Source organism: Lycium barbarum, chromosome 9, assembly GCF_019175385.1.
Source record: "Lycium barbarum isolate Lr01 chromosome 9, ASM1917538v2, whole genome shotgun sequence".
Lineage (NCBI taxonomy): Eukaryota > Viridiplantae > Streptophyta > Magnoliopsida > Solanales > Solanaceae > Lycium > Lycium barbarum.
In genome coordinates this window covers 12,197,086-12,222,848 of record NC_083345.1, presented here as the reverse complement: position 1 = coordinate 12,222,848, position 25,763 = coordinate 12,197,086, and the positions used below count along the sequence as shown (strand labels likewise).

The 25,763-nt window shown below is 37.9% G+C and overlaps 2 protein-coding genes across 2 annotated transcripts; one reads left to right on the top strand and one right to left on the bottom strand.

Annotated features, from left to right (window-relative positions):
- Positions 1-4,277: 4,277 nt before the first annotated feature.
- Positions 4,278-5,453, bottom strand: LOC132611647 (F-box/kelch-repeat protein At3g23880-like). Its single transcript, XM_060326046.1, has one exon. The coding sequence runs from the start codon at positions 5,451-5,453 to the stop codon at positions 4,278-4,280; it is 1,176 nt and encodes a 391-aa protein (XP_060182029.1).
- An 11,277-nt stretch (positions 5,454-16,730) lies between these two features.
- LOC132610100 (uncharacterized) lies at positions 16,731-21,394 on the top strand. The gene is made up of 2 exons (XM_060324359.1): positions 16,731-18,097; positions 21,022-21,394. The coding sequence occupies exons 1-2, from the start codon at positions 16,747-16,749 to the stop codon at positions 21,054-21,056; spliced, it is 1,386 nt and encodes a 461-aa protein (XP_060180342.1). The 5' UTR covers positions 16,731-16,746; the 3' UTR covers positions 21,057-21,394.
- The last annotated feature ends 4,369 nt before the right edge of the window (positions 21,395-25,763 follow it).

Below are 25,763 nucleotides of genomic sequence, written 5' to 3'. Positions count from 1 at the left end.
GGTATTGGGCCGTAATTATTCCTTCTTTTATTGGGGAATAACTCATATATACGGCCCGCACATCTAGTTTGCAGCCCAAGTAGCCTACTGTATCATCGGTGTATAAATAATGTATCTGTTCTGTCTAGCTATATATAAACATTACATATACGTTGTATATATAATGAATATGCTTTGTATAATCATGTATAGACGCATGAAACCAACTCAAATTGCACTTGAATATCATCAATGTATAGATAATGTATCTTTTCTATATAGCTATATATAAACATTACATATGTTCTGTATATCTAATATATATGTTTTGTATAATCATGTATTAACACACGAAACCAATGACTAAAAATTCTAGATTCGCCTATCTATTTTCCCTCCCCCGAAAACAAGAAGAAATGTACTAGTAGTGAACTTGACGGCAAATACTTGATGTAATTTCTTTGGCCAGGCGTCATACGTCATAACTCTTATTTATAAATCTTTATATGAGAAAAGCGCAAATATGCCATCAAACTTTTTGAAAGAGTTCATTTATGTCACCTGTTAATAGTTGGGTTCATTTATGCCATCGTCGTGACCGAAATGGCTCATTCATGCCACTTGCCATTAACAACTCAAATGGCTGGTTTTCCAAAAATCAGATTTGACACATGGCCTCCAATTAGAGGTCCACGCCGCCAAATTAAATCAGCCCAAATAAAATTAAAATCCGTCCCAAATAAAATTGAAACCCGACCCACCCAGAACCCTTGTAACCCAAATCCCTATTCTTATTTCCCTCATCAAATTATACGATTAAAACAAAAACTCATTATCTATGTTGGATTGAACCTAACGCGAAGTAAAGAAGCATGATCCTGTACAAAGTGAGAATTATAAACTTCACATACTAGATGAATCATTTTAGAGCAGCAGCTATTGGATGGTTTGACAATTAATTTCATATACACTACTAAGGATGGTATCAAGATTGTATAAGTTTTTCTAGCTAATGGATGGTCTGACAAGTAGCTAATGGATGGTATTCATATCCTTTTAGAGCAGCAGCTAATTCTTAATCTAAGATAAGCATTTCTTACTAATGAGTTTCTGTTTTGATCGTATAATGTGATGAGGGAAATGAGAATAGGGGTTTGGATTAAAAGGATGGGAAAAAACACAAATAACCCCTCAATATAACTTTAAACTATAAATAGCCATAAATTTACAAATGACGGCGAGTCTAACTTTAAACTCTAAATAGCCATAAATTTTATGCCAATCAGATTAGTTAGTATTATCACTCCACGTCATCCAAGATACCATACTTTTAAGATATCATCTTTAAAGCTTCGTGTGGTGCCCATTTTTCATCGATTCTAGCAACACACCCCAATTCACACATTCCATAGTAGTACCTACAACACTCTTATTATACTATTATTATCCTTACTTCAAAAGTAAAATTAGATAGATGACTTTTTATCAATCAAATAGAGCCGAAAGAGCAAAGTGCACCAGGTAAATTCTTTTGCCAAGCCCTGAGGTGTAAGTGGGGTCATTGTTGCAGTAAACAAAATCGAGTAGATGAAGAATTCAGTGTTATTCAGGTTTATTCGTGTATAACACTGATTATACATTAAATTTCCAGAGGTACAACTCAATGTATACTCTTCTATAAGGGATGTATAATTCGTGTATAATATTATATATCGAATATAATTCAATTATACATCAATTATACACTTTGAGAATACACCATCCGACGTATAATTCGTATATAAATATTATACACCGATTATGCACTGATTAAACGTTAATTATACATCGATTATACACTTTGAGAATACACCATCCAACCCCATGGTCACCGTCGTCCACCATCCTTTTCCTTAATGAATCACCATAATTTTCTCCATTTCAATATATAAGAATCGATACTCACATCCATATACTTCTCCCGAAACCAATTTAAATTAACAGTTAAATGGAAAGAATTTAAAAAAGAAATAGATGATAGATTTTGAGCAAATCAATGAAAACCAATCTGAAATTAGTGTTCCCAGCTTTATTCAAAATCAGAAAAAAATCTGCATAGAGGAAATCTCAAGAACCGCCATAGACACCGCCCGTAAGACGAAGAATCACTGAAATATCAAGCAAGAATTTTCTAGAAAATCAACTAAAACTTCTAAGAAACGACTAAATCGAAGCAACTACCTAGTACTCCAGTGAGGACAACACCAATCAATTTGATTTCGCTACACCTGGTCTAATAATCTAAGAAGAGTGAGAGGAAAATAATTGACACCACGTTGATTTGGGATAAGGAGAATAAGAGAAATAAGGGAAAGAGAAGAATGTATATGCTCTCCAGGCTCAAATATGGTGTATTTTGGTTTACGGCTAAAATTAGTAAAGTACGTGTGTTAAATGTTTAAAGCGAGTTAGTTTTAAAAAAATAGGGTTATTTTAAGTTTTGGGCTTATTTGGTCTGCTAGTCTAGTTAATTATACTAAAAGGACGGGGATCATGGGTCGGTCAATTTTTTTGGGATGGATTTTATATTTTATTTAGGGTGGTTTAATTTGGCGACGTGAACCTCTAATTGAAGGCCACATGTTAAATAAGTTTTTTTTGAAAACCATCCATTTGAGTTGTTAACGGCAAGTGGCATGGATGAACCATTTTGGTCACGGCGATGACATAAATAAGTCCAGCTATTAACGAGTGTTATGAATGAGCCATTCAGAAAAACTCGATGACATATTTGAGCTTTTTCCATCTTTGAATGAAAAGCAAGTGTTGAGACCAAACCACCCGAGGGAGCAACAGCAGAATACCAATTTGATAATTTATTGTTAGCCCAACCATTTGGTCTTTACAGCCTTTGGTTGAAATCCCAAGTGGCGTCGACAAAGTCCAACACCAACCGATGTAGTGGGGATTGGGGAAAGGATTGAGCGAGACTTTTATGTAAATTAGATTGCCGAATAGTTAATTGGGGTAAGAAGTGGATATTTAGGCTAATTTTGACAAACTAGATGCCCAATTGGACACCCAGCTTAATTTTTCTCTTTTTATTTGGCCCACGAGTCAACCAAGCCCAGTCTCGATTAAGCCTCATAGGTCGGCGGACTTACTTGGGCCGTGCTCAAAGGTTTCGTTCTTAAATTAGATCCAAAAATAATAGCTCAACCTTATTAAATCGCGGGCAAAATTACTCTTATCAAGCATGTACTGCAGGCCATACCCACCTATACCCTTGATGTCATGTGTCCTCCAAAAGGGATTTTCAAGCTCATTGAGAGACACTTTTCAAGATTTTTCTGTGGATCTGAGACTGAGATTTTTTTTTTTAAAATTATTTTTTATTACATGGGGGATAGGGGAAGGGGAAATGGGGAGGAGATTACAATGTGGGAATTCGAACTCTCACTAACAAGGTGAAAATACAGATAATCAACCAAATGAGCTACTAAATCCCTACAATACTTAGAATCTTAGGTACCACTAGAGCTCTTGAATAAATCTTTTGTAAAGACCAGAGGAAATAGGGGTCAGCGAGCCTCACATATATTGGAAATACCTTAGCCATCAAGAGATCGTGCAATCTTAAAACCAAACAAAGTTAATTATGGATCTCCTCCATCAAGTAAATTGCATTAACAAAGTTTTGATAACGGAAACCCCAATTAACCAAATACTCCGTAATATTTATTTATTTTCTTCATCTGTCAGAATATCAAAGAAACAAGCAAACCATTAAATTTAACAGCCAGTATTAATAATATAAAATAACTTTTTTTTTAGGAATAAGGCATTGAAACACACCTAAACTATGGTGAAATCGCCGGCCAACTACACACCTAAACTATTTGGGTCATCTGACCCCCTGAATTTATTTTTTTGTATTATTTACCATCGTTCCTCGAAATATTTCACATTACCCCATACATTGGAAGAATATATTATGTTTTTGTCTTACTTCTAGTAAACAGTAACGCATCAACAAGGTCTTATTCACCCAGCTATCTTCTACGTTGCATAGATTACTAAATGCTTGAACGGTGTGTTCTGCAAAATCCAGAGAAGCATATAAGATGGGAAGCAAATAACTAGTATTACATATTTACATATACTAGATGAAAATTGGAAGGCAATATACTTCAATTTATACCCGAAAGTGCTACCTTAAGTATAAGGCCGAAGAAGCTCGTCTATGATCAGTCACACAAACATTAGGGAAACTAAGAAAGGTAAACCTGCAAATCTGAATACCATAATATTGGAATTTCTTAATCCCACGGAATCTTCAAGGAGACTAAACTTTCCACATACAAAGTATTGTTGCCCGAATTTTGAGGAATTTCTTTCAGGTTAAATTCAGTGTATTCATTTTTCAGTGCATTGTACTCAATAAATCGATCACCATGCTTTCTCCATAATACATTTCCGTTCTTCTTAATACACATGATGTCACCTATGTTTCTGTACCCCTTAACAAATATGGCGTCACCTGAGTACAGACGCTTTGCGATCACTGTGCCTAAAACAGGAAACTTCGTTATGTTATTCCAGGTTTTCCCGTCTTTCTCGAGTGACCAAATCGAAATTTCCTTGCCAACAGTCCCCATTAAACAGATGCGATCACCAAAAGCATGTAATTTCAAATGTTTCCCACATTCACTTGGGACTGGCGTTACAATAGATTTTTCATCTGATAGGTCGAAGGATATAACCGAGTGTTCAAATTCCGCTCCGTTGCCTTTACCTGAAATTGCCATTATGTAAATGGCACCGTTTAATGAAATTGGATCGTTGAGCAAGCTCAATGGAAAATCAGTGGGAACGGGAAAAATATTGTCAATTGTCCTCCAAGATTGATTTTTAACCGAGTATATTTCAACAAAGTAACGTGGATACGTCTTACTGAGATCATGTATACACAAGATCTTGTAATCCTCGGCCAAAAAATCATAAGCAAGACCAAAAGTTGAATGCATAACCAAACCAGGTTGCTGTTGTGACAGATGAGGCTTTGGAATCATTTTGTATTTTCGAATTGCAGGATTCCATAATATCATACTGTCGCCAAGATGGTAAATAAAGACCAAGCCACTGCACGAACACACTTGTAAATAATGAACTTTACTATAGAGTCCTGGGATATTGGGCTGATCCAGCGATACAACTTTGGAATCAGCACTAATTGATGCTTCCGTTGATAGGACTTTAAACGAAAAATTGTGACGTATCTTTCCTTCAACAACAATAAAAAAGAGAAATTTTTGACGACTAATATCAGTAGATGACTTATGTAGATGCAACCTCATAAACTCGGTGTCAGCGATGGAACAACACCATGATTTGCAGCAACTTTTAAACCGTAAAAGGTATTTCACAGGAAGCTTTAAGAGGACGGAGTTAACAATATCTTCAGGCAAATTGGGATTTTTTGTGCGGCTACCCATTGGAGATTAGTGTCTGCCACTTTAGTGTTTTTTTTTTTTTTTTTTTTTTTTTTTTTTTTTTTTTTTTTTTTTTACATATTTGACCATTCGGCCAAAAAAATAATTACAACGCTGGTCAATATATAAAAATATACATTAATTATGTATAAAATACGTATTATCGAAGATATACATTTTTCTGCCTATTATTTTAAGGGGGAATTTCAATTATGTACAATCCAGCATAAGAAAATATATTCACGTAGCCATATTTTTAAGGGAAAATGCTAAAATTTGCAATCGAACTATGCGAAAAAGCTCATTAATGCCACTCGTTAATAGTTGGGCTAAAAAATGTCACGCATTACCATTTTGGGTACTCTACTACTGTACTACCAGATTTTGCAACGTGGCATTATCTAAACCCTTCATTTTACGAGTGACATATATGAGTCATTTATGAATCTAATCTTATCCTACATCATTCACACTTTTCACGTACTTTATGACTATTTAAAAAGATCTAAAAAAAAATATTAATTCGTTGAGGAAAAAACAGAGACGGGTTTAAAAGAGAGTACACTAATAAGATGAGTATGGAGAGTTGTATTATGAGCGAAATTTGGAGTGTCAATAGTGGTTGGGAGAAGACTCAAACTTGTCACACTCATATGTATTTTTCATACCCATCTTACCTCATTAGTGTACTCTCTTTTAACCCGTCTTTGCTTTTTCTTAAATGAATTTATGTTTTTTAAGATCTTTTTAAAGAATCATAAAGTACATGAAAAGTGTGAATGATATAGAATAAGATTATATTCATAATATAACTAAACAAGAGCGTATATAGTTTTTCATTGTAAAATAATAATATTAGTAGTATAAGAGATAAATTTGTTACATAAAAATTAGAAAAGATGGAGATATAGGAATTGGAAAAAGGCTCAAATATGTCATTGAACTACAAAATGACTCATATATGCCACTCGTAAAATGAAGGGTTTAGATAATGCCACATGGCACTGTTAGTGAGTAATGACATATACGACCCAAAATGGTAATTAATGGTGGTGGCATTTCTGAGCCCAACTATTAACGAGGGACATGAATGAGCCTTTTCTGATAGTTCGATGTCATATTTGAGCCTTTTTTCCTATTTTTAATTTACATTCCCATAGCCACTTTTTCACGGTATACAATAATATACAGAAATATACAACTTTATAGACCTACTGTAGACAATGTCTCAACCTTGTATAAAAGTGTATAATAATGTATAAGAGGTGTTTATACGCACTTTTACACTGGTATACAATATTATACAAACAAATACAAGAGGTGTTTATTCACACTTTTATGTTGTATAAAATTGTATAATAATGGAGATCATGTGGAGATCTGGTGGTACATGGTAGAGGATGAAGGAGACGACCTCTCCGGTGGTACATGAGAGAGGATGAAGGAGACGACCTCGCCGGTGGAGATCCGGTGGTACAACGAAGAGGATGAAGGTGACGACCCTCCAATGACCTCTCTACCGGCTACAACGGGTAAATTGTTTTGGTTAAAACGGGTAATTGTTTTACCCTAATTGTTATAGAGTGTAAAAATCCCTTATTTTAATGGGCGGCTATACAGTGATTATGATTTTAATGGGTTTCAATTTTATTTGGAATGGGTTTTAATTTTATTTGGGCTGGTTTTATTTGGCGACATGGACCTCTAATTGGAGGCCACATGTCAAATATGATTTTATGAAAATCAGCCATTTGAGTTTTTATCGGCAAGTGGCATGGATGAGTCATTTCGAACACGGCGATGACATAAATGAGCTCAACTATTAACGAGTGACATAAATGAGTCATTTTGAAAAGTTCAATGGCGTATTTGAGCTTTTTCCCTATTAAAATTAAACCAAGGGATCTGTTTGTATTTTGCGATAGCAGGATTCCATAAGATCATGCAGATATGATTTTTCATAAAGACCAAGCCATGCAAGAACACATTTTCAAAAAAGGAGGACGCAGCGCCTTCGAGGAATCATGGGATTGGGATCGGCGGGTCGAGCAACGTAACTTTGGAATCGATGTTAATTGATGCTTCTGTTGATAGGATATTAGACGGAAGCAAGTCATGTCCAACTGTTGGTGTTTCTTCATAAGTGAGAGAGAAATTTTTGAAGACTAATATTGGCATGTGATTTATGTAGATGCGCCTTTATAAACTCAGGATCATCGATGGAATGACACCATGATTTGCAGCTACTTTTGAACCGTAAAAGAGACTTATAGGCAGCTCTAACAGGATGGAGTTAAGGATGTCTTGAGGCAAACTAGGGATTTTTCAGCAGAGTTCCATTGAATAACAAGGGTGGTCTATGCAACTTAGGTTTTTAAGGTTTCTCATGTCAATTAACTCTAAACTAAATGAAAGGAACACAAATAATTCTTGAAATACTAATGGACCTTTACGGTACTTTTGGTTAATTTTATCTAACTGTGAACAGAATCAGCATCTACTCAATTAAATTATACAATTAAAAACTTATTGTTGTTAATTTATAAATAAGAAACATATTCAGTAAAAGAGATGGAAAATTCCAACAATGCAAAATATGATAACATTTTACCAAAAGTAGGGATCTTAGTAGCTCAGTTGGTTGGTTGTGGACTTCCACCTAGTTGGTGAGGGTTCTGATAAAACCTATGCGTCCGCCAAACAATATATGAAGGGACCTGGTTGTCTACCAGTTCCCTCAGACAGTGCAGTAAGTAAATAACACGGATATTCACGTGGAAAACTTCTTGCTCAAGGGATTAGAAACCACGACCTACCACGTAGGATTTCAACTCCACTACACTAAGTAACTTCAGATTACAACCTGTTGCATTCTAGGAATTAAACCCTTAATCCCACACCCTTACAATAACCCTATTGTAAGCTACACGCTACGACTAACTCTAGCCACACACTCAATTAAGTTTAACCACCTCTAGCCAAACCAACTAGTACACCTAGACTAACTATAGCCAAGGGTACCACTCAATAGATTGAATAGGTAAACTGCCTACAAATAACTACTGAGAATTTAAGCTGGCTACAATAGCTCTTTAAAGAAGAGTAGGTTTACAAGTTAAAGAACATAAACAAAGCTCAAAACAAACTAAGAGACATTGACATCTTCAGTTGTTAGGATCTGGTCCTTCAGTTTGTGGTCAGCTTTACTTTGAACACTTGAAGAATCACGTGACAGCTGCACTATAAAGTGATTCTCGGTTTTCCAATTGATACTTAATGTGTTGTAACATGTTGTATATATATCGGGGAGCATGTGGGATGAGATAGAGACCACTCATCCCACGTTTGACTTAAAGCACGGCCGCAGAAGCTCTATTGTAGTTGTGTGCAGTGAGCAGTGCAGTTTTACAACTGTTGTTATTGACTGTACGATGTACAAAGAGAACACATAGTAGACCAGGTCCCTCTTGGTTCTCCAGCTGTTTGACAAATCATCAAAACATAGAATGTAATACAACTTATCAATTTCCCTTTTTTGATGATGACAAACGCAAAATTGATGTCCCCCCTGAGAACCAATTCCCCTTGCAAAACAGACCATTTTAAAGCAAGCAACATGTTATCAAACAACACATTTATTTCATCTTCCCCTTACATATGACACATATCATCTTCCCCCTTACACTTATCATCTTCCCTTTTCTTTACACATCATCTACCTCCTCCTACCATCCCCATTTTCCCTCTTTTCGTATCATCGAAAAGAAATAAAGTTGACAAGTAAAAAGAAGTTCAATAGCATTAACTCGAAGCCATTTGGGCAACACGACACGAACAATTTATGAACAAGCAAGCAAGCAAGTAACACTTCATAAGATAGAGTAACTCCCAAAAAAACAGAGATGGTAAACAAGAGATAGCAATCAGATCAATATAGTGCATAAAAATTAAATTGTACAGTGCCAAATCATACAGAAGAGAAAAGGAGACAAATAGCATAAAGGCTGGCTTAAGGAAGAAAGAGAATCGTTTTTTTAAAATCAGGAAGGAGAGGGTGATAAGAATGGAGGGATAAAGCCTTTAGGAGTTTATCAATACGCTTATTATTGGTGCACTGATCTTGTAGCATTTGGTCACGAATGGCATCAAACTTTTGCTTAAGCCGTTAATTTACGACCTTCAGTCGCACAATTTCAGCGTTAGTAGCCTCCAAAACACTAGAAGAGCTAGACTCCTATGGCATTTCAGATAGCTCGGCTTTGAGATGATCGTTTTCAGTAGTAACCCTAAGAATTCCTGCATTTGCAACCTTTTGAGCTTCAAGAAGCGCAGAGATGGTGGAGATGTCGCCAACACCCTCTTTCTTCGGCACATATTCGCATTCCTCCTAGGTTGTTGCTGTGAACATGTGCTTTTTAGACCCCTTGGTGACCTTGCCATGCTAAATGTGGAAATGCGCTATGTTTTTGGTCAAGAGAAAACTATAAGGGAGCCCATGTCGCCCTTCCCGTGCATTTAACAGCTTGATAATATGCTCGATCATGATCGCTGGAAAATAGATGAGCTGAAAGGTGAACAGAGCTTCAAGAAGAACCAGATCTATTACTGATGCAATAGTGCGACCTTCAGACCGTGGTAGAAGCACTTTGTTGACTAATTCAAACCCAAGCTGATACTCAGGTTTTAGCTCTTTCTTGTGAAATCTCGCCATTGGCATACCGTCTGCTCGTTTGGTGATTATACCTTTGAAGCTATCTAATGCCTCTTCTCCAGCTATGAACTTAATCCCTTCGGTAGGAACCCCCAGTATTTTGCCAAGTGTCTCCTCATCAAGCTCGAAAGCAGAATCATTTACTGATGCAATTAGTGTGCGATCATCAGTGTAGCACAGATTTGCATAAAACTCAGCCACATCAGCCTCGGATACAGCAGGTACAAGTGGAACAAACAGGTGACTCCGTATCTGGAAGTCAACTACCTCAAGCAACTCCTTCATACCATATTGATCAGCAATAGCAGGATCAAATACACTTCCTAACAATACCTTTTGACCCCTTAAATTTTCTTTTCGTTCCCTTTCAAGTTGAGTAGCACTTTTGCCACTCCGTTAGCGCTTAGAGAGACCTGATTCCCTTTAACTGCTACTTGTTCTCTTCAGTGAGGAATGAGGTCTAGTAACTCGTGGCTCGGTGATGAGTGAGTGGTTGTCATTTTCAGTAGGTCTCCCCGTACTTTTTGTTTTCTATGACTTCCTTCTTAGAAGCACACCTTCAACAATATCATCACTGTCAGAAATCTCAACATCTTCATCCAGCACGATGTCTCCATCATCCACCCTATGAGACACAATTTGTCATTTAGTATGCCTAGTACCCTTAGATTTATTGGCCTTTAGAGCATTGTCCAAGGAAAGTTCGACTGCCAGTCTGCTTTGCCTGGTTCTCGATGCTTTGGTAGGGATGCTCTTTACAATGGTGGCAAGCTCTGTCCTTAGGCATCTCATGCGTATGAGTTCTTTTTCTCCGAAAGATTATACGTATGTCATCTCCCTCAGACTCAATAGTGTGACTAAAGGACCCAAGTTCTTTCTCAGGAGACATGTCACTCAAAGGTACAACAATCATGGATATAGGTTCAGGGTTGACCACGAATTCGAAATCTACCTTTGAGGAACCAAGTGTTGCATCCCAGATGGAAAGCATACTGAGTACAGGAGACTCAGATTCCTCTTGGGCTGAGGGGTCTGGTCCCTCTTTCGAGTCCTTTGTTAACTTCACAGACCCAAACTTCAAATTACCGATAACACTCTCACGTTTTTCATGGCTTGCAAGGTTTGTGCAAAATCAGCCAAAATCTCAGCTTCGCTGAGTAGGATATTTGATCCACCCTTTTTCTTCATAGAAATACACCCATCTAACTTTATGGATGAGTCATCTATTCCCTTGTTACTTCCAAAGAAAAGTGAATTACCTCGAGATGCTGTGGAAACAAGTTTGTCCATTTCAACTCTGTTAGACTCACCTTTTTTCATATTGATAGCAACTCTATTTGCGACTTCTTGACCTTGTACTTCAGTCTCTTTGGGCAGGGTGACTCGCAACCTCGAGTTCACTATCTCTTTCCTCCAATTTATCTGTGTTTTTGAAAAACTTTAAGACTGACATAGTATGCTCACTACTAATAGTGTCTAGCTGTTCAATTTGGTCAGAAATAGGCAGGAAGGCTACAATTTTTCTTGGAGTTTGATTCTTGTGAATTATAGAGGTCCAGAGATTTAGGATCTTGGGAAGAAAACAAGTAGATAGTTGTCTGTAGAGCTTGGATATTTGGTCACAGAGGTAGAAGATGTGGATATGATGGTGTTGAAGTGTAGACAGTTTTAGCCATGGTGGACATACTTGATTCTGGATTAGTTATGGAGAATTCCGTGTTGAAGACGAATCTAGAGTGATGGAGAGAGAGAGAGCTGTTAAAGACGAATCTAGAGTGATGGAGAAAGAGAGAGGGGAAGTAAAGTTGGTTTGTAGACTTGAGCGAGGAGAGAGAAATGAAGAACATAAATTTATAGGAAGATTTAGGCAGTTGAGTGAGTCGATTCAGAGATGACATGGCACTATAACAATTTCAAATTTATACATGCATTGAAAAGAATACTAAGCTGAGTCACAGGGAGCAGGCCCCTTGACTTTTTTATGGAAGGTTTCGGCAGAGACTCTGGGATCTGCACTGTCACATATGTTTGTGTTGTTTTTTGAGACTGTCTTGTGGGTATACCTGTAACAGTATAAGAGTGAGTTAGATGCCATCGAAAATCACTTTATTACATTGTAACTTTTCTCTTAACATAGCCAATTTATGAAGGAAAATCAGCTAGGCTTGATCAAGCCCAACTCCAGACGATTTCTTTCAAAATCTCCCTGATCAAAGCCTTTGTGAAGATGTCAGCAACTTGGCCTTTTGTCTTGCATAAATTCATGCATACTAGATCTTTTTCAATGTTATCCCTTAGGAAATGGTGTCTGGCATCAATGTGCTTGGTTCTTTTGTGATGCATTGGATTCTTTTGCCATGTTGAGTGCACTTTTATTGTCACATAGCAAGGGTATACAATCAGTGAGAACACCAAAATCTTCAAGTTGTTGCTTGATCCATAGAAATTAAGCACCACAAGAAGCAGTAGCAACATATTCAGCTTCGGCAGTGGAGAGAGCCACTGAGTTTTGTTTCTTCGTACCCCAAGATATCAGGCATGATCCCAAAAAATGTGTCACTCTAGATGTGCTCTTTCTATCAAACAAATAACCAGCATAGTCAGCATCTGCATATCTAACCAAATCAAAATTGTCTCCTGATAGATAATAAAGGACTAAGTCTGGAGTCCCCTTGAGATATCTCAAGATTCTTTTTGCAGCCTTCAAGTGAGATTCTTTGGGACATGATTGAAATCTCGCACACAACCCGACACTAAAAAATATATCAATATTTCCAGCCATTAAGTACAATAGAGGTCCTATGATGCCCCTATACATGCTTTCATTTACTAGAGCACCATGTTCGTCCATGTCAAGTCGAGTGGCAGTAGCTATAGGAATATCAATAGGCTTAGAATTTTCCATTTCGAATCTCTTGAGTAGCTTCTTGCTGTACATCTGTTGACTGATCATAGTGCCCTTTGAGGATCGTTTTACTTGCAAACCAAGGAAGAAGTTTAGCTCACTCATCATGCTCATCTCGAATTCAGTCCCTATGAGCTTTGCAAATTCTTCACACAGTGAATCATTCATGGCACTAAAGATGATATTGTTACATCCTATATTTTCATACATTGGGACGTTTTAAACTAAAAGTGACAAGTTAAAGACAAGACTATCTTAAGATACGAAGTAGAAATTTTAACTTCCGGTTTCGTTTCGAATCACAATTTGTCTACAATTTTCGTTTGGCATGGAAGTGTTAATGGAAAATTGGGATTAAACTAATCACACTTGGATTAATAAGTGGGATTGGGAAGACAAAACAAAAAAAAACAGCCCACTTTTAGGCCATGCTTGGCCGTGCATTTCAATGCCTTGGTCAAGGAATCTTGACCCAAAATTAGTGTGATCCACATGTCCAAGGCATGGAGGGGACAAAGAGACAAAAAAAATCTGTCCACTCCACACTTTCACAACTCATTACAACATTCCAAAGTGTAGAACACTTAGAGAGAGAAAGAGAGACTCACGGCTAGAGCTAGCCGAAAATGGTGAAGAAAAATTGATCCAAAAATTTCAGTTTCTCAAGCAATTTAACTCCATTGAAGGTATATTAACGTGTAGCATCCATTGATATAGCAAGAACAAGTGTTAAAAAAAAATCCAAGAAGTGAAAGTGAAGGCTAGCCGATTGAAGTGTAGTTACAAGGTAAGAGTTGATAATTTTTTTCATGTGTTGTATGACGATTTGAATGTATAGTTCATGCATGTTGTTGTTGGATTGTTGTTGTAGTTGAAGTAAAGAGTTAGCCGTGAGTGAGGTGAAGTCATGATTGATTTCATTTTGCATGTATTGTTGATGAATTGAATATGTATCAACATAGGCAAATGAACAAATATTTGTAGAAGTTTGGTTGTGATGTTGTATGTTGGATATGGGACTGTTTTTTTTTCTTGAAATGAAAATGAGCCGTGAGTTGAAGGTTCTAATGAAGTCATGCTTTATCTTCTTGAACATGTATTGGAAATGGATTGAATGTATTGTAGTTGGATAAACGGATGAAAATCACGAAATTGTGGGAAGGGTGTTGTAGCCGTGTAAAAAGGGACTGTTTTAGGGGAGATTTAGGGACTGTTTTGTGTCACATTTGGATTGTTGTTGTTATGGACATTGTGGTGCATTGTATGCATGTTGAATATGTGAATTGAGGTGTTAAAGAAATGAATTATGATGAAGTGTATAGGCAGTCCAAAACTGTGGACAGTTTTGATGTTAGAAGTGAATTTGTGTGTGTTGAATGTTGATTCTTGTTGCAAACGTTTAGTGAAAGTAAAGTGCATTGATTCAAGCTGAAACTGAAATGATGGTGGGCTGTTATAAGAATGGAAATGATGCTAAAACAGTTCCAAAAATCATGAAAGTAATGTCATTAAACGTGTTGTTGTTGTTGCAAGTTAAAAACTGGAAAATTGCTAAGTGAGAATGGAAATGCTATGTGTGTTGTTTAGCCATGTGTATGAAACAGTTTTGAATGGTGTATGGACTGCCCAAGTTCCCTAAGTCATGTTTAAACAAGTCTTGATTAATATATGAAAGAACGATTAGCAATGTTAGCTTGTAACGCTAGTTGGTTTGAATGCGAACGAAACGTCGTTTAATTGTTAGAAAGGAATTATGAGTGTCACAATACGTATTGAATGCCCTTGTAGACTAATTGTAGTTCTTCACATCTTGATATAGGATAAGTGTTTTTGGGCAGCAAGTACAAGTTAGAATACAACTAAACGCAAAAGGTATGTAAAGCCTATTCCTTCTTCTTTTGGCATGTCCTAGACGTAAGTGTGAAACGATATGAACCTTGGGGTAGATTCTATTCTCTAGTTTCATGTATGACTTATGATTCTATATTTCATTAAGGTTATTGTCATGTGCCTACAATATGATTGACTAATGAATAATGCATGAAAGTTCCTATACTTAAAGAATTGCACAACTAGAGACATACTTGACTTTCAAAAGCTATACCATGTTGAAGCGATATACGTACATGAAATCTGAAACGTTTCTTGTAATAGTTTGTATGAGACTTAAGATGAACTGAATATGAATATTATTTTTACACTTTAGAGCTGGTTAGTTGCTTATCCACTGAGTCTCAAAAAGATGAATTGCATATATGTGGTTGCTATTTATTCTGCTCGTGCTTACCGCTATATCCTTCACTGAGTCCCGGGCCAGGACACGTTCTCGTGCGCATATTTACTATATTAATCACCGAGTCCCTCACTAGAGGGCCGGGACACGTTATATATCTATGTATATGATGATATGATGACATGATGATATGGAGATGGTGGCCAGGAGGGCATATTCCCTATTACCGAGTCCCTTATTAAAGGGCCGGGACACGTCTATGTTTATGTTTATGATGCTATGATTTTAATTACCGAGTCCCTCATTAAAGGGCCGGGACACGTTATATATGTTATATACAGAATGATTTTGCAACTTTGATTACAAAACTCTATAACGATATTGATATGAGAATGATACAGATGAAATATGTCCAAAGGCAAGTTTTATGAATTTCTGATTGCTGCATTGGGTCCTACATACTTTGTCTCCTTATGAGTCTATTACTACATTTCATGCTTTACATGCTCAGTACATATTCCGTACTGACCCCCTTTCTTCGGGGGGCTGCGTTCATGCCCGCAGGTACAGACGCTCGTTTCGGAGATCCGCCAGCTTAGGACACTATTTCAGCTATTTTGGACTGCTCCTTTGTTCCGGAGCTAGCTTGTGGTATAACTCCCTTATGTTGTATTCGTAGGTGTTTATTTGGGTATGGCGGGGCCCTGTCCTGCCACATAATACGGTCATTACTCTTAGAGGTCTGTGGACATCGGTGTGGGTCTGTTTGTAGTTGTTGATGCGTTTTATGTCTATGACTTATGTTTGGGGCGTACCCATTCGTAATGGCAGCCTTGTCGGCTCGCACATGTATATGTTGTTCTGTTGGCCCTGTGTGGCCTTTGTTGGAATTTGCTGTGTACAGGGTTATTTTGGATAGTCCGAAAAACAAAGGAAATTCTGCCGAAATTTTCTTTGAAAATCTTATAAATTTGAAACACCGCCTTGTCGGCTTCTGTTATATACCTGGATGTGTTTGATATAATCTAAGGCAGCGTTTGATATTTGTGTCAGTATAAGTCATCTGTTTGCCGCCCGGATTTGTGATTGTGTTTGGGTGCCCAATTCGGGCACTTGTCACGGCCCACGGGGTTGGGTCGTGACAGAAGTGGTATCAGAGCCAGGTTCTTCCTCGGAGTGTCTACAGACTGTGTCTAGTAGAGTCTTGTTTATCGGTGTGTTGTGCACCACATCTATAATCAGGAAGCTACAGGACATTTAGGGCGTTTCCTTTCTTGAAATCTTAGATCGTGCGATAGAGCTGTGCTATTAGGATGACTCTGTTCTGATCAGTTGTTGTGTTTTTCTTTCAGTGATGCCTCCAAAAAAGGCAACGGCTGCCCAGAAGAAAAAGGGCGTGGTAGGAGAGACCAGTCGGGATCAGAAGGGTACTCGGACCCTTGCTCAGATGATGCGTGATATTGCGTCCCGGCCAGCAGACTCTGCTATGTCTTCATCATCAGAGGAGTCTGGAGCAGCATCACCATTAGCTCCAGAGGCTCCAGCTCCCGCGCCTCCAGCTCCTCAGCCAGGGGCGGAGGATAGGACATTGAGGGAGGCCGTACAGTTGTTGACTACTTTGGTAGCGGGACAGGTTCGCAGACGCGGACAGAGAGATGATGATGATGATGACAGGCGTGATAGCCTGAGGGTTCGTGACTTTTTGACATGCCGTCCCCCAGAGTTTTACGGATCTAAGCCCGAGGAGGACCCCCACGACTTCATTCGGGGAGTGCGGCGCTCATTGGATTTGGTCAGGGCTTCAGAGACCGAGTCCGTTGAGTTAGCCTCACACAGATTACGAGATGTTGCTGCCAATTGGTATGAGTCTTGGGAGCTGTCCAGAGGTGAGGGGGCTTCCCCAGCTACTTGGGATGAGTTTGTGACTGCTTTTCTCCGCCACTTTCTGCCCCCGGAGTTACGGCGGGCACGGGTTGATAAATTTTTACAGTTGCGGCAGAACGGCCGGAGTGTTCGCGAGTATAACCTGGAGTTTGATTCTTTGGCTCGATATGCCCCTGCTATAGTAGCGGATATGGCTGACCGTATGCACCGGTATGTGATAGGATTGGACCGCTACTTGATTGACGGTTGCATGGCGATGGCGTCACAGACAGATATGGATATCGCCCGGTTACAAGCCCATGCCCAGGGTATGGAGGACCGATACAGGGCCGATTATGCTGGTAGGGATCAATCGGGTAGAGATCGTGATAGGAGACCGCCCAAGCGGGCCAGGTCAGCTGGGTATTCTGGTGAGTTTCGGGGCGGGCAGCCCCAACAACAGCATAATAGCTACCCTTCTCAGCCGGCACGGAGTGAACCTCCACGATTCACTGGTAGGAGGTTTGATAGCACAGGGTATTCAGAAGCTGGTCAAAGCTCCATGACTTCAGGTTTCCAGATGCACAAGGATTCAGGCCAGACGAGGCCATCTATACCACAGTGCCCTCGATGTGGCAGGCGCCATCTGGGGGAATGCCGCCGCATTACTGGTGCTTGTTTCTCTTGCGGCCGTCAAGGCCATACCATGAGGGAGTGTCGATTTGGGGGTGGTGCAGATGGTGCAGCTCAGCCTACGGGGTCAGTTGCTGGTTCTTCTTCTTCAGTTGCCATGCGTCCTATGGGACAAGGTATTCCGACACCAGCAGGCCGTGGCAGAGGCCGTGGAGGGGCTTCTAGTTCTGGCGGTCCTTCAAACCGCTTATATGCTTTAGCTAGCAGACAGGATCAGGAAGCGTCGCCGAATGTTGTTACAGGTATATTATCGATTTCCTCCCAAGATGTATATGCATTGATAGATCCAGGCTCCACACTGTCATATATTTTTCCCTTTGTTGTTAAAAAAAAAAAATAGGGATAAATTATGTCGAGTTTATAGTAAAAAGGAGTAGTAGTATGATTAAGATGAGAATACAGAGGAAAATGAATTGTGACGGATGCAAATGTATTGGTAAGACAGGCTGTGAGGTTGTGAAGGATAAGATTGACTAGGAAGGGTGAAAGGTTAAGTATGCTTAGGCAACACTAATGTAACATTCGAGGACGAATGTTCTAAAGGGGGGAAGAATGTTACATCCTATATTTTCATACATTGGGACGTTTTAAACTAAAAGTGACAAGTTAAAGACAAGACTATCTTAAGATACGAAGTAGAAATTTTAACTTCCGGTTTCGTTTCGAATCACAATTTGTCTACAATTTTCGTTTGGCATGGAAGTGTTAATGGAAAATTGGGATTAAACTAATCACACTTGGATTAATAAGTGGGATTGGGAAGACAAAACAAAAAAAAAACAGCCCACTTTTAGGCCATGCTTGGCCGTGCATTTCAATGCCTTGGTCAAGGAATCTTGACCCAAAATTAGTGTGATCCACATGTCCAAGGCATGGAGGGGACAAAGAGACAAAAAAATCTGTCCACTCCACACTTTCACAACTCATTACAACATTCCAAAGTGTAGAACACTTAGAGAGAGAAAGAGAGACTCACGGCTAGAGCTAGCCGAAAATGGTGAAGAAAAATTGATCCAAAAATTTCAGTTTCTCAAGCAATTTAACTCCATTGAAGGTATATTAACGTGTAGAATCCATTGATATAGCAAGAACAAGTGTTAAAAAAAAAATCCAAGAAGTGAAAGTGAAGGCTAGCCGATTGAAGTGTAGTTACAAGGTAAGAGTTGATAATTTTTTTCATGTGTTGTATGACGATTTGAATGTATAGTTCATGCATGTTGTTGTTGGATTGTTGTTGTAGTTGAAGTAAAGAGTTAGCCGTGAGTGAGGTGAAGTCATGATTGATTTCATTTTGCATGTATTGTTGATGAATTGAATATGTATCAACATAGGCAAATGAACAAAGATTTGTAGAAGTTTGGTTGTGATGTTGTATGTTGGATATGGGACTGTTTTTTTTTCTTGAAATGAAAATGAGCCGTGAGTTGAAGGTTCTAATGAAGTCATGCTTTATCTTCTTGAACATGTATTGGAAATGGATTGAATGTATTGTAGTTGGATAAACGGATGAAAATCACGAAATTGTGGGAAGGGTGTTGTAGCCGTGTAAAAAGGGACTGTTTTAGGGGAGATTTAGGGACTGTTTTGTGTCACATTTGGATTGTTGTTGTTATGGACATTGTGGTGCATTGTATGCATGTTGAATATGTGAATTGAGGTGTTAAAGAAATGAATTATGATGAAGTGTATAGGCAGTCCAAAACTGTGGACAGTTTTGATGTTAGAAGTGAATTTGTGTGTGTTGAATGTTGATTCTTGTTGCAAACGTTTAGTGAAAGTAAAGTGCATTGATTCAAGCTGAAACTGAAATGATGGTGGGCTGTTATAAGAATGGAAATGATGCTAAAACAGTTCCAAAAATCATGAAAGTAATGTCATTAAACGTGTTGTTGTTGTTGCAAGTTAAAAACTGGAAAATTGCTAAGTGAGAATGGAAATGCTATGTGTGTTGTTTAGCCATGTGTATGAAACAGTTTTGAATGGTGTATGGACTGCCCAAGTTCCCTAAGTCATGTTTAAACAAGTCTTGATTAATATATGAAAGAACGATTAGCAATGTTAGCTTGTAACGCTAGTTGGTTTGAATGCGAACGAAACGTCGTTTAATTGTTAGAAAGGAATTATGAGTGTCACAATACGTATTGAATGCCCTTGTAGACTAATTGTAGTTCTTCACATCTTGATATAGGATAAGTTTTTTTGGGCAGCAAGTACAAGTTAGAATACAACTAAACGCAAAAGGTATGTAAAGCCTATTCCTTCTTCTTTTGGCATGTCCTAGACGTAAGTGTGAAACGATATGAACCTTGGGGTAGATTCTATTCTCTAGTTTCATGTATGACTTATGATTCTATATTTCATTAAGGTTATTGTCATGTGCCTACAATATGATTGACTAATGAATAATGCATGAAAGTTCCTATACTTAAAGAATTTCACAACTAGAGACATACTTGACTTTCAAAAGCTATACCATGTTGAAGCGATATACGTACATGAAATCTGAAACGTTTCTTGTAATAGTTTGTATGAGACTTAAGATGAACTGAATATGAATATTATTTTTACACTTTAGAGCTGGTTAGTTGCTTATCCACTGAGTCTCAAAAAGATGAATTGCATATATGTGGTTGCTATTTATTCTGCTCGTGCTTACCGCTATATCCTTCACTGAGTCCCGGGCCAGGACACGTTCTCGTGCGCATATTTACTATATTAATCACCGAGTCCCTCACTAGAGGGCCGGGACACGTTATATATCTATGTATATGATGATATGATGACATGATGATATGGAGATGGTGGCCAGGAGGGCATATTCCCTATTACCGAGTCCCTTATTAAAGGGCCGGGACACGTCTATGTTTATGTTTATGATGCTATGATTTTAATTACCGAGTCCCTCATTAAAGGGCCGGGACACGTTATATATGTTATATACAGAATGATTTTGCAACTTTGATTACAAAACTCTATAACGATATTGATATGAGAATGATACAGATGAAATATGTCCAAAGGCAAGTTTTATGAATTTCTGATTGCTGCATTGGGTCCTACATACTTTGTCTCCTTATGAGTCTATTACTACATTTCATGCTTTACATGCTCAGTACATATTCCGTACTGACCCCCTTTCTTCGGGGGGCTGCGTTCATGCCCGCAGGTACAGACGCTCGTTTCGGAGATCCGCCAGCTTAGGACACTATTTCAGCTATTTTGGACTGCTCCTTTGTTCCGGAGCTAGCTTGTGGTATAACTCCCTTATGTTGTATTCGTAGGTGTTTATTTGGGTATGGCGGGGCCCTGTCCTGCCACATAATACGGTCATTACTCTTAGAGGTCTGTGGACATCGGTGTGGGTCTGTTTGTAGTTGTTGATGCGTTTTATGTCTATGACTTATGTTTGGGGCGTACCCATTCGTAATGGCAGCCTTGTCGGCTCGCACATGTATATGTTGTTCTGTTGGCCCTGTGTGGCCTTTGTTGGAATTTGCTGTGTACAGGGTTATTTTGGATAGTCCGAAAAACAAAGGAAATTCTGCCGAAATTTTCTTTGAAAATCTTATAAATTTGAAACACCGCCTTGTCGGCTTCTGTTATATACCTGGATGTGTTTGATATAATCTAAGGCAGCGTTTGATATTTGTGTCAGTATAAGTCATCTGTTTGCCGCCCGGATTTGTGATTGTGTTTGGGTGCCCAATTCGGGCACTTGTCACGGCCCACGGGGTTGGGTCGTGACAGATATCATCAACATAGACTTAGAAAATCAACAAATTTCTTCCTCTTTTCTTCAGAAATAAGGTGTTGTCGATCTTTCCTCTGGTAAAGCCATTTTCAAGAATTCTTTTTGACAATCTTTCTTATCATGCTCGAGGAGCTTATTTTAGATCATATAAGGCTTGGTCAAGCTTGAACACATGCTCAGGATGTTCATGATTCTCAAAGCTAGGGTTTTCTTAACAAAGACTTCCTCCTTGAGATACTCATTCATGAAAAGCACTTTTGATGTCCATTTGGAACAATTTGAATTCCATATAAGATGCAAAGGCTATAAGAATCTTGATTGCCTCCTTTCTAGCCACAAGAGAAAACGTTTCATCATAATATATCCATTCTTCTTGATTGTACCCTTAAACTACCAACCTAGCCTTGTTTCTGATGGTGTTGCCCAGCTCATCAAGTTTGTTACGAAAAACCCATCTAGTCCCTATTACTGTTCTATCTGAAGCTCTGGGGACCAGGTGCCACACCTTGTTTCTTTCAAATTAGTGAAGCTCTTCTTGCTTATCAGTTATCCAGTCAGCATCCTTCAAGGCTTTTTTGATGTTTTTTGGCTCAATTTGGGATAGGAAGGCAAAAAGTGTAAACATATTTCTCGCCTTAGATCTGGTTTGAATACCTGAGTCCAAGGAAGTAATCACATTGTGAAGAGGATGAGATCCTCTGTGCTTCCAGTTAGAGGCTTGAATCGCAGAAGTGGACGGTCCAGTTGTCACACCCCTTTTTTACCCGGGTTAAATTAGAAGTATGACGTATTGGAGATTCCTGTTTTTTGTTGGTTTGTTAAGGAGTCGCCACCTAATTGGTTTACGGTGAATTAGGACACCTAAGTTTATTAAAGTTATTATCTAAAGTTAAACTCTGTTTTAAAGTCTACGAAACCAAAATTCTAGGTAAGGGTTCAACTAACCTACAGGGAAGGTATTAGGCATCCTCTAAGTTCCATTAATAATGGTTAACCGACCGGACTAAAATTTAATTAGGCTAAGTATAAGTATAATATTGTAGAAAAAATAACTTTACAAATGTTGTTAAAGTTATAAACATAATAATGTTATTTAAAATAAGACATGTGAAAAATATAATAGTATGTGTAAAAGGAGAACTTACCGGCTATTTTAAAATATGACTTATAAAGGTTGTTAAAGTTTTGAAGAAAAATATAATGATGCTATTTGAAAATACTTGTAAATATTTTTAATGCTCAAATGAAAATACAATAATGTTATTCGGAATAAGATTGGTAATAAGTATAGCGATTTGCATAAAAGAGAACTTTAAATACCATTGAAAGTAATATTTTTTTTTTTAAAATGTAATGATTTGCATATAAGTAATAAATTTTAACAAATTTAAACTTTGACTAAAATAGTAATAATATAAACGCAAACTAAATCTAATTTTGCTTTTATAAAGATGTGAATTTCTTTACCTTTATTTAACTATGTTTGGTTTACAAATATGCTTAATTTGATAAACCTTGGAAGAGATGGTTTATAAAAGTCCTTGAATCCGTATTTATGTATTAATAAAGTTTTAAATATTTAAGATATAATATGATTCTCTTAACTCAGAAACATATAGTTACGCTATTTGCAAATTAGTTATTCCAAATAAGTAACATAGATATTAGAGGCTATAAATAGTTTTGACATAAAAAAAGAAGAAAAAATGGAGCTTACAGAGTTAATTGGTCTTCCTTAAATTAGCTACTAAACTAAATTCCCTACTAAATTCCTATGATTCCTCTAAGGCTAAGAGATAAAAATGTTAGTCATGTCATACAAATAAGAATATACAACAAAACGAAATAAAAGGGAAGAAGAGCAAATGGATCAGTCCATTTTTAGGACTGCCGCTGCAGTCTATTTTATTATTGGGCTTTGGCCCAGAAAATCCTTTTAGTTGCTGCGGACTGATGTGACAGAGGCTGACTCGAGGTAAATATTTCGTTGGGCTTCGGCCCAACATCGAATGCGGGAAGAGACAAGTCCCCGGACTCATACGCGATGTTCATGCATAAGTAACAAAGAAAAAGGATTAGTATGGGATCGATAACCAAGGCTAACACATAAGATATAGACCCAAAAATCAGCAAGTTGAATATATGTAATGTATATATTTGAGTATACTCGTTCGTATAATCAACATAACGCAGCAAAATCCCTTCAACGCATAACAATCCGAGATAAGGGTTACAAGACACGTAATGTGAACTTTTAGTTATATATGTAGTGTACCTTCCCATGCATAACCAAGCGTATACCAACCATGTATATCTTGTATATTTCGTATATATAATCAAGAATTTAAAACCCAGAAATTCAGCAAGATGAAACCACAGAAAGGGGTAAGCTTATACATAGCCTGCCTACATTCGGCTGAACAATCACGATGCACGTCAACTAGAAATAGGCATAAACCAGCAACAAACAGTCGATCAAAGGGAAACTGACCATGTTAACATGCTGAGCAATCTTGAATCATGTGAACAACAGAGTATCAATGTATGATTAAATAAACCAGAATTTCATAATCTCGGACAGATATAGGGCAGGAAATTAAAATAGCAGAACAGCCCAACACGAGATAATTCAGTTCTAATTCTGTGAAAACTGAAATAAAACCAGAAACTTTGGTATTGATCCATACTTAAACAGAGGAAAGAACTGATTGCTTAACTTAACACACATGGTGGAAAATATGCTCACATTGGTAACCAAATTAACTCAACTGCAAACAAAACTCTTTTTACGGTTGAAGCATAGAAGAAGTCAAAGAAACAATTAAGAGAATGAACTAAACCTAATAGAATAAGCAACCTCTTAATAAGAACTAGAGCAAGCTAAAACATGAAAGGCTAATCTAATAACGTAATGAAGGCTAAATTACTGACTAAACAACAGACCGGAATTAGACGAGAACTAAAATCAGAAATTAACATATATAAACCCATATGAACGCATAGGTGGGCTGAGGAATGAAAATAAGAAACCAAATAAGGTCTGACTATTATCAGATATTTGGACATAGTCTACAAAAACCTACTCCCCAAATATAATTCAAGTTGCAGAGACTCCATCACCATTTATGATATCATTTAGACTGGTTTTATAGGATTTCAAAACATATAAATCTAGGATTTTGTATCATGCCCTTATACCATAGTTAGCTTATTAGGGTGTTCACGTGAGAACATCCCATATGATCATCAAATAGAGATCTTAAACCATATTTTCAAGTGAAACACCGAATATGCTAAATAAGCAGCAACCATTATCAAATGTAGCTTCCTATTTTACGACCTCGGACATAATTTCCTATTTTGCGACATTGGACATACAAACTCCATCACAGCACTAAACTTGAAACTAACATCATCTTAAACACGCAAACGGGGAATCCCAACACACATCAAAAAATTAAAGCGAATCAAATATAGAGGGAAGGGATTGCACTGACCTTTGTCGTGTGCAGTGAACGGGGTGTCGACGGCGTCGAATCTACGTTTCGAACAAGACGAACTCAAAAACTCGAACAATCTTTCGAATCGAAATCCCTATAGTACTGAATGATCTAAAAAGTTTGGTTTTGATTTTTTTTTTTCGAATAATCCACTAAACCCGAAGCCGAGTAGAATTTGGGCAAACCAAGATTAAAGTAGTGGTGGTAAATAAAGTCTTGCGAAATCGTAAGATCTGGATGTTCGACCCGATTAAATAGGAAAGATTTTGTAACGAGATAAATGCTCGGTTACTCTCCTCTCTGTACCCCTTTCTAAAAAAATGCTCCCCCCCCACATTGAATCAAATCCCCCGCTTTATAGGACTTTGTTTGGTAAAAAAAAATGGAGGAGCGTAAGAGAGAGACGGAGTGGGGAGCAGCGTGTAGGGGACAAGGGAACGTGGGCTGGTATAAAGGTGGAGGGGAACGTGAGGATGGAGGCGAGAGGAAAGGAAGGAGAAAGAGAAAGGGAAGGAGAGGAGGCGGGTGAAGATGAAAAAGAAAAGAAAAGGGTTAGGGATTAGGGTTAAAAGGGTATTGGGCCGGGTAGATGTAATGTGGGCTGAAAATATGGGTTGAAAATGTGGGTTGGGTATTGAAATGTGGGTTGTTTATTTG

What these genes read in the sequence shown, in the direction of transcription:
- LOC132611647 (XM_060326046.1), bottom strand. Translation starts at nt 5,453, where the DNA reads ATGGGTAGCCGCACAAAAAATCCCAATTTGCCTGAAGATATTGTTAAC.
- LOC132610100 (XM_060324359.1), top strand. Translation starts at nt 16,747, where the DNA reads ATGATGCGTGATATTGCGTCCCGGCCAGCAGACTCTGCTATGTCTTCA. An exon ending in GTCGCCGAATGTTGTTACAG is followed by an intron (nt 18,098 to 21,021) that starts GTATATTATCGA and finishes TCATGCCCGCAG; the next exon opens with GTACAGACGCTCGTTTCGGA.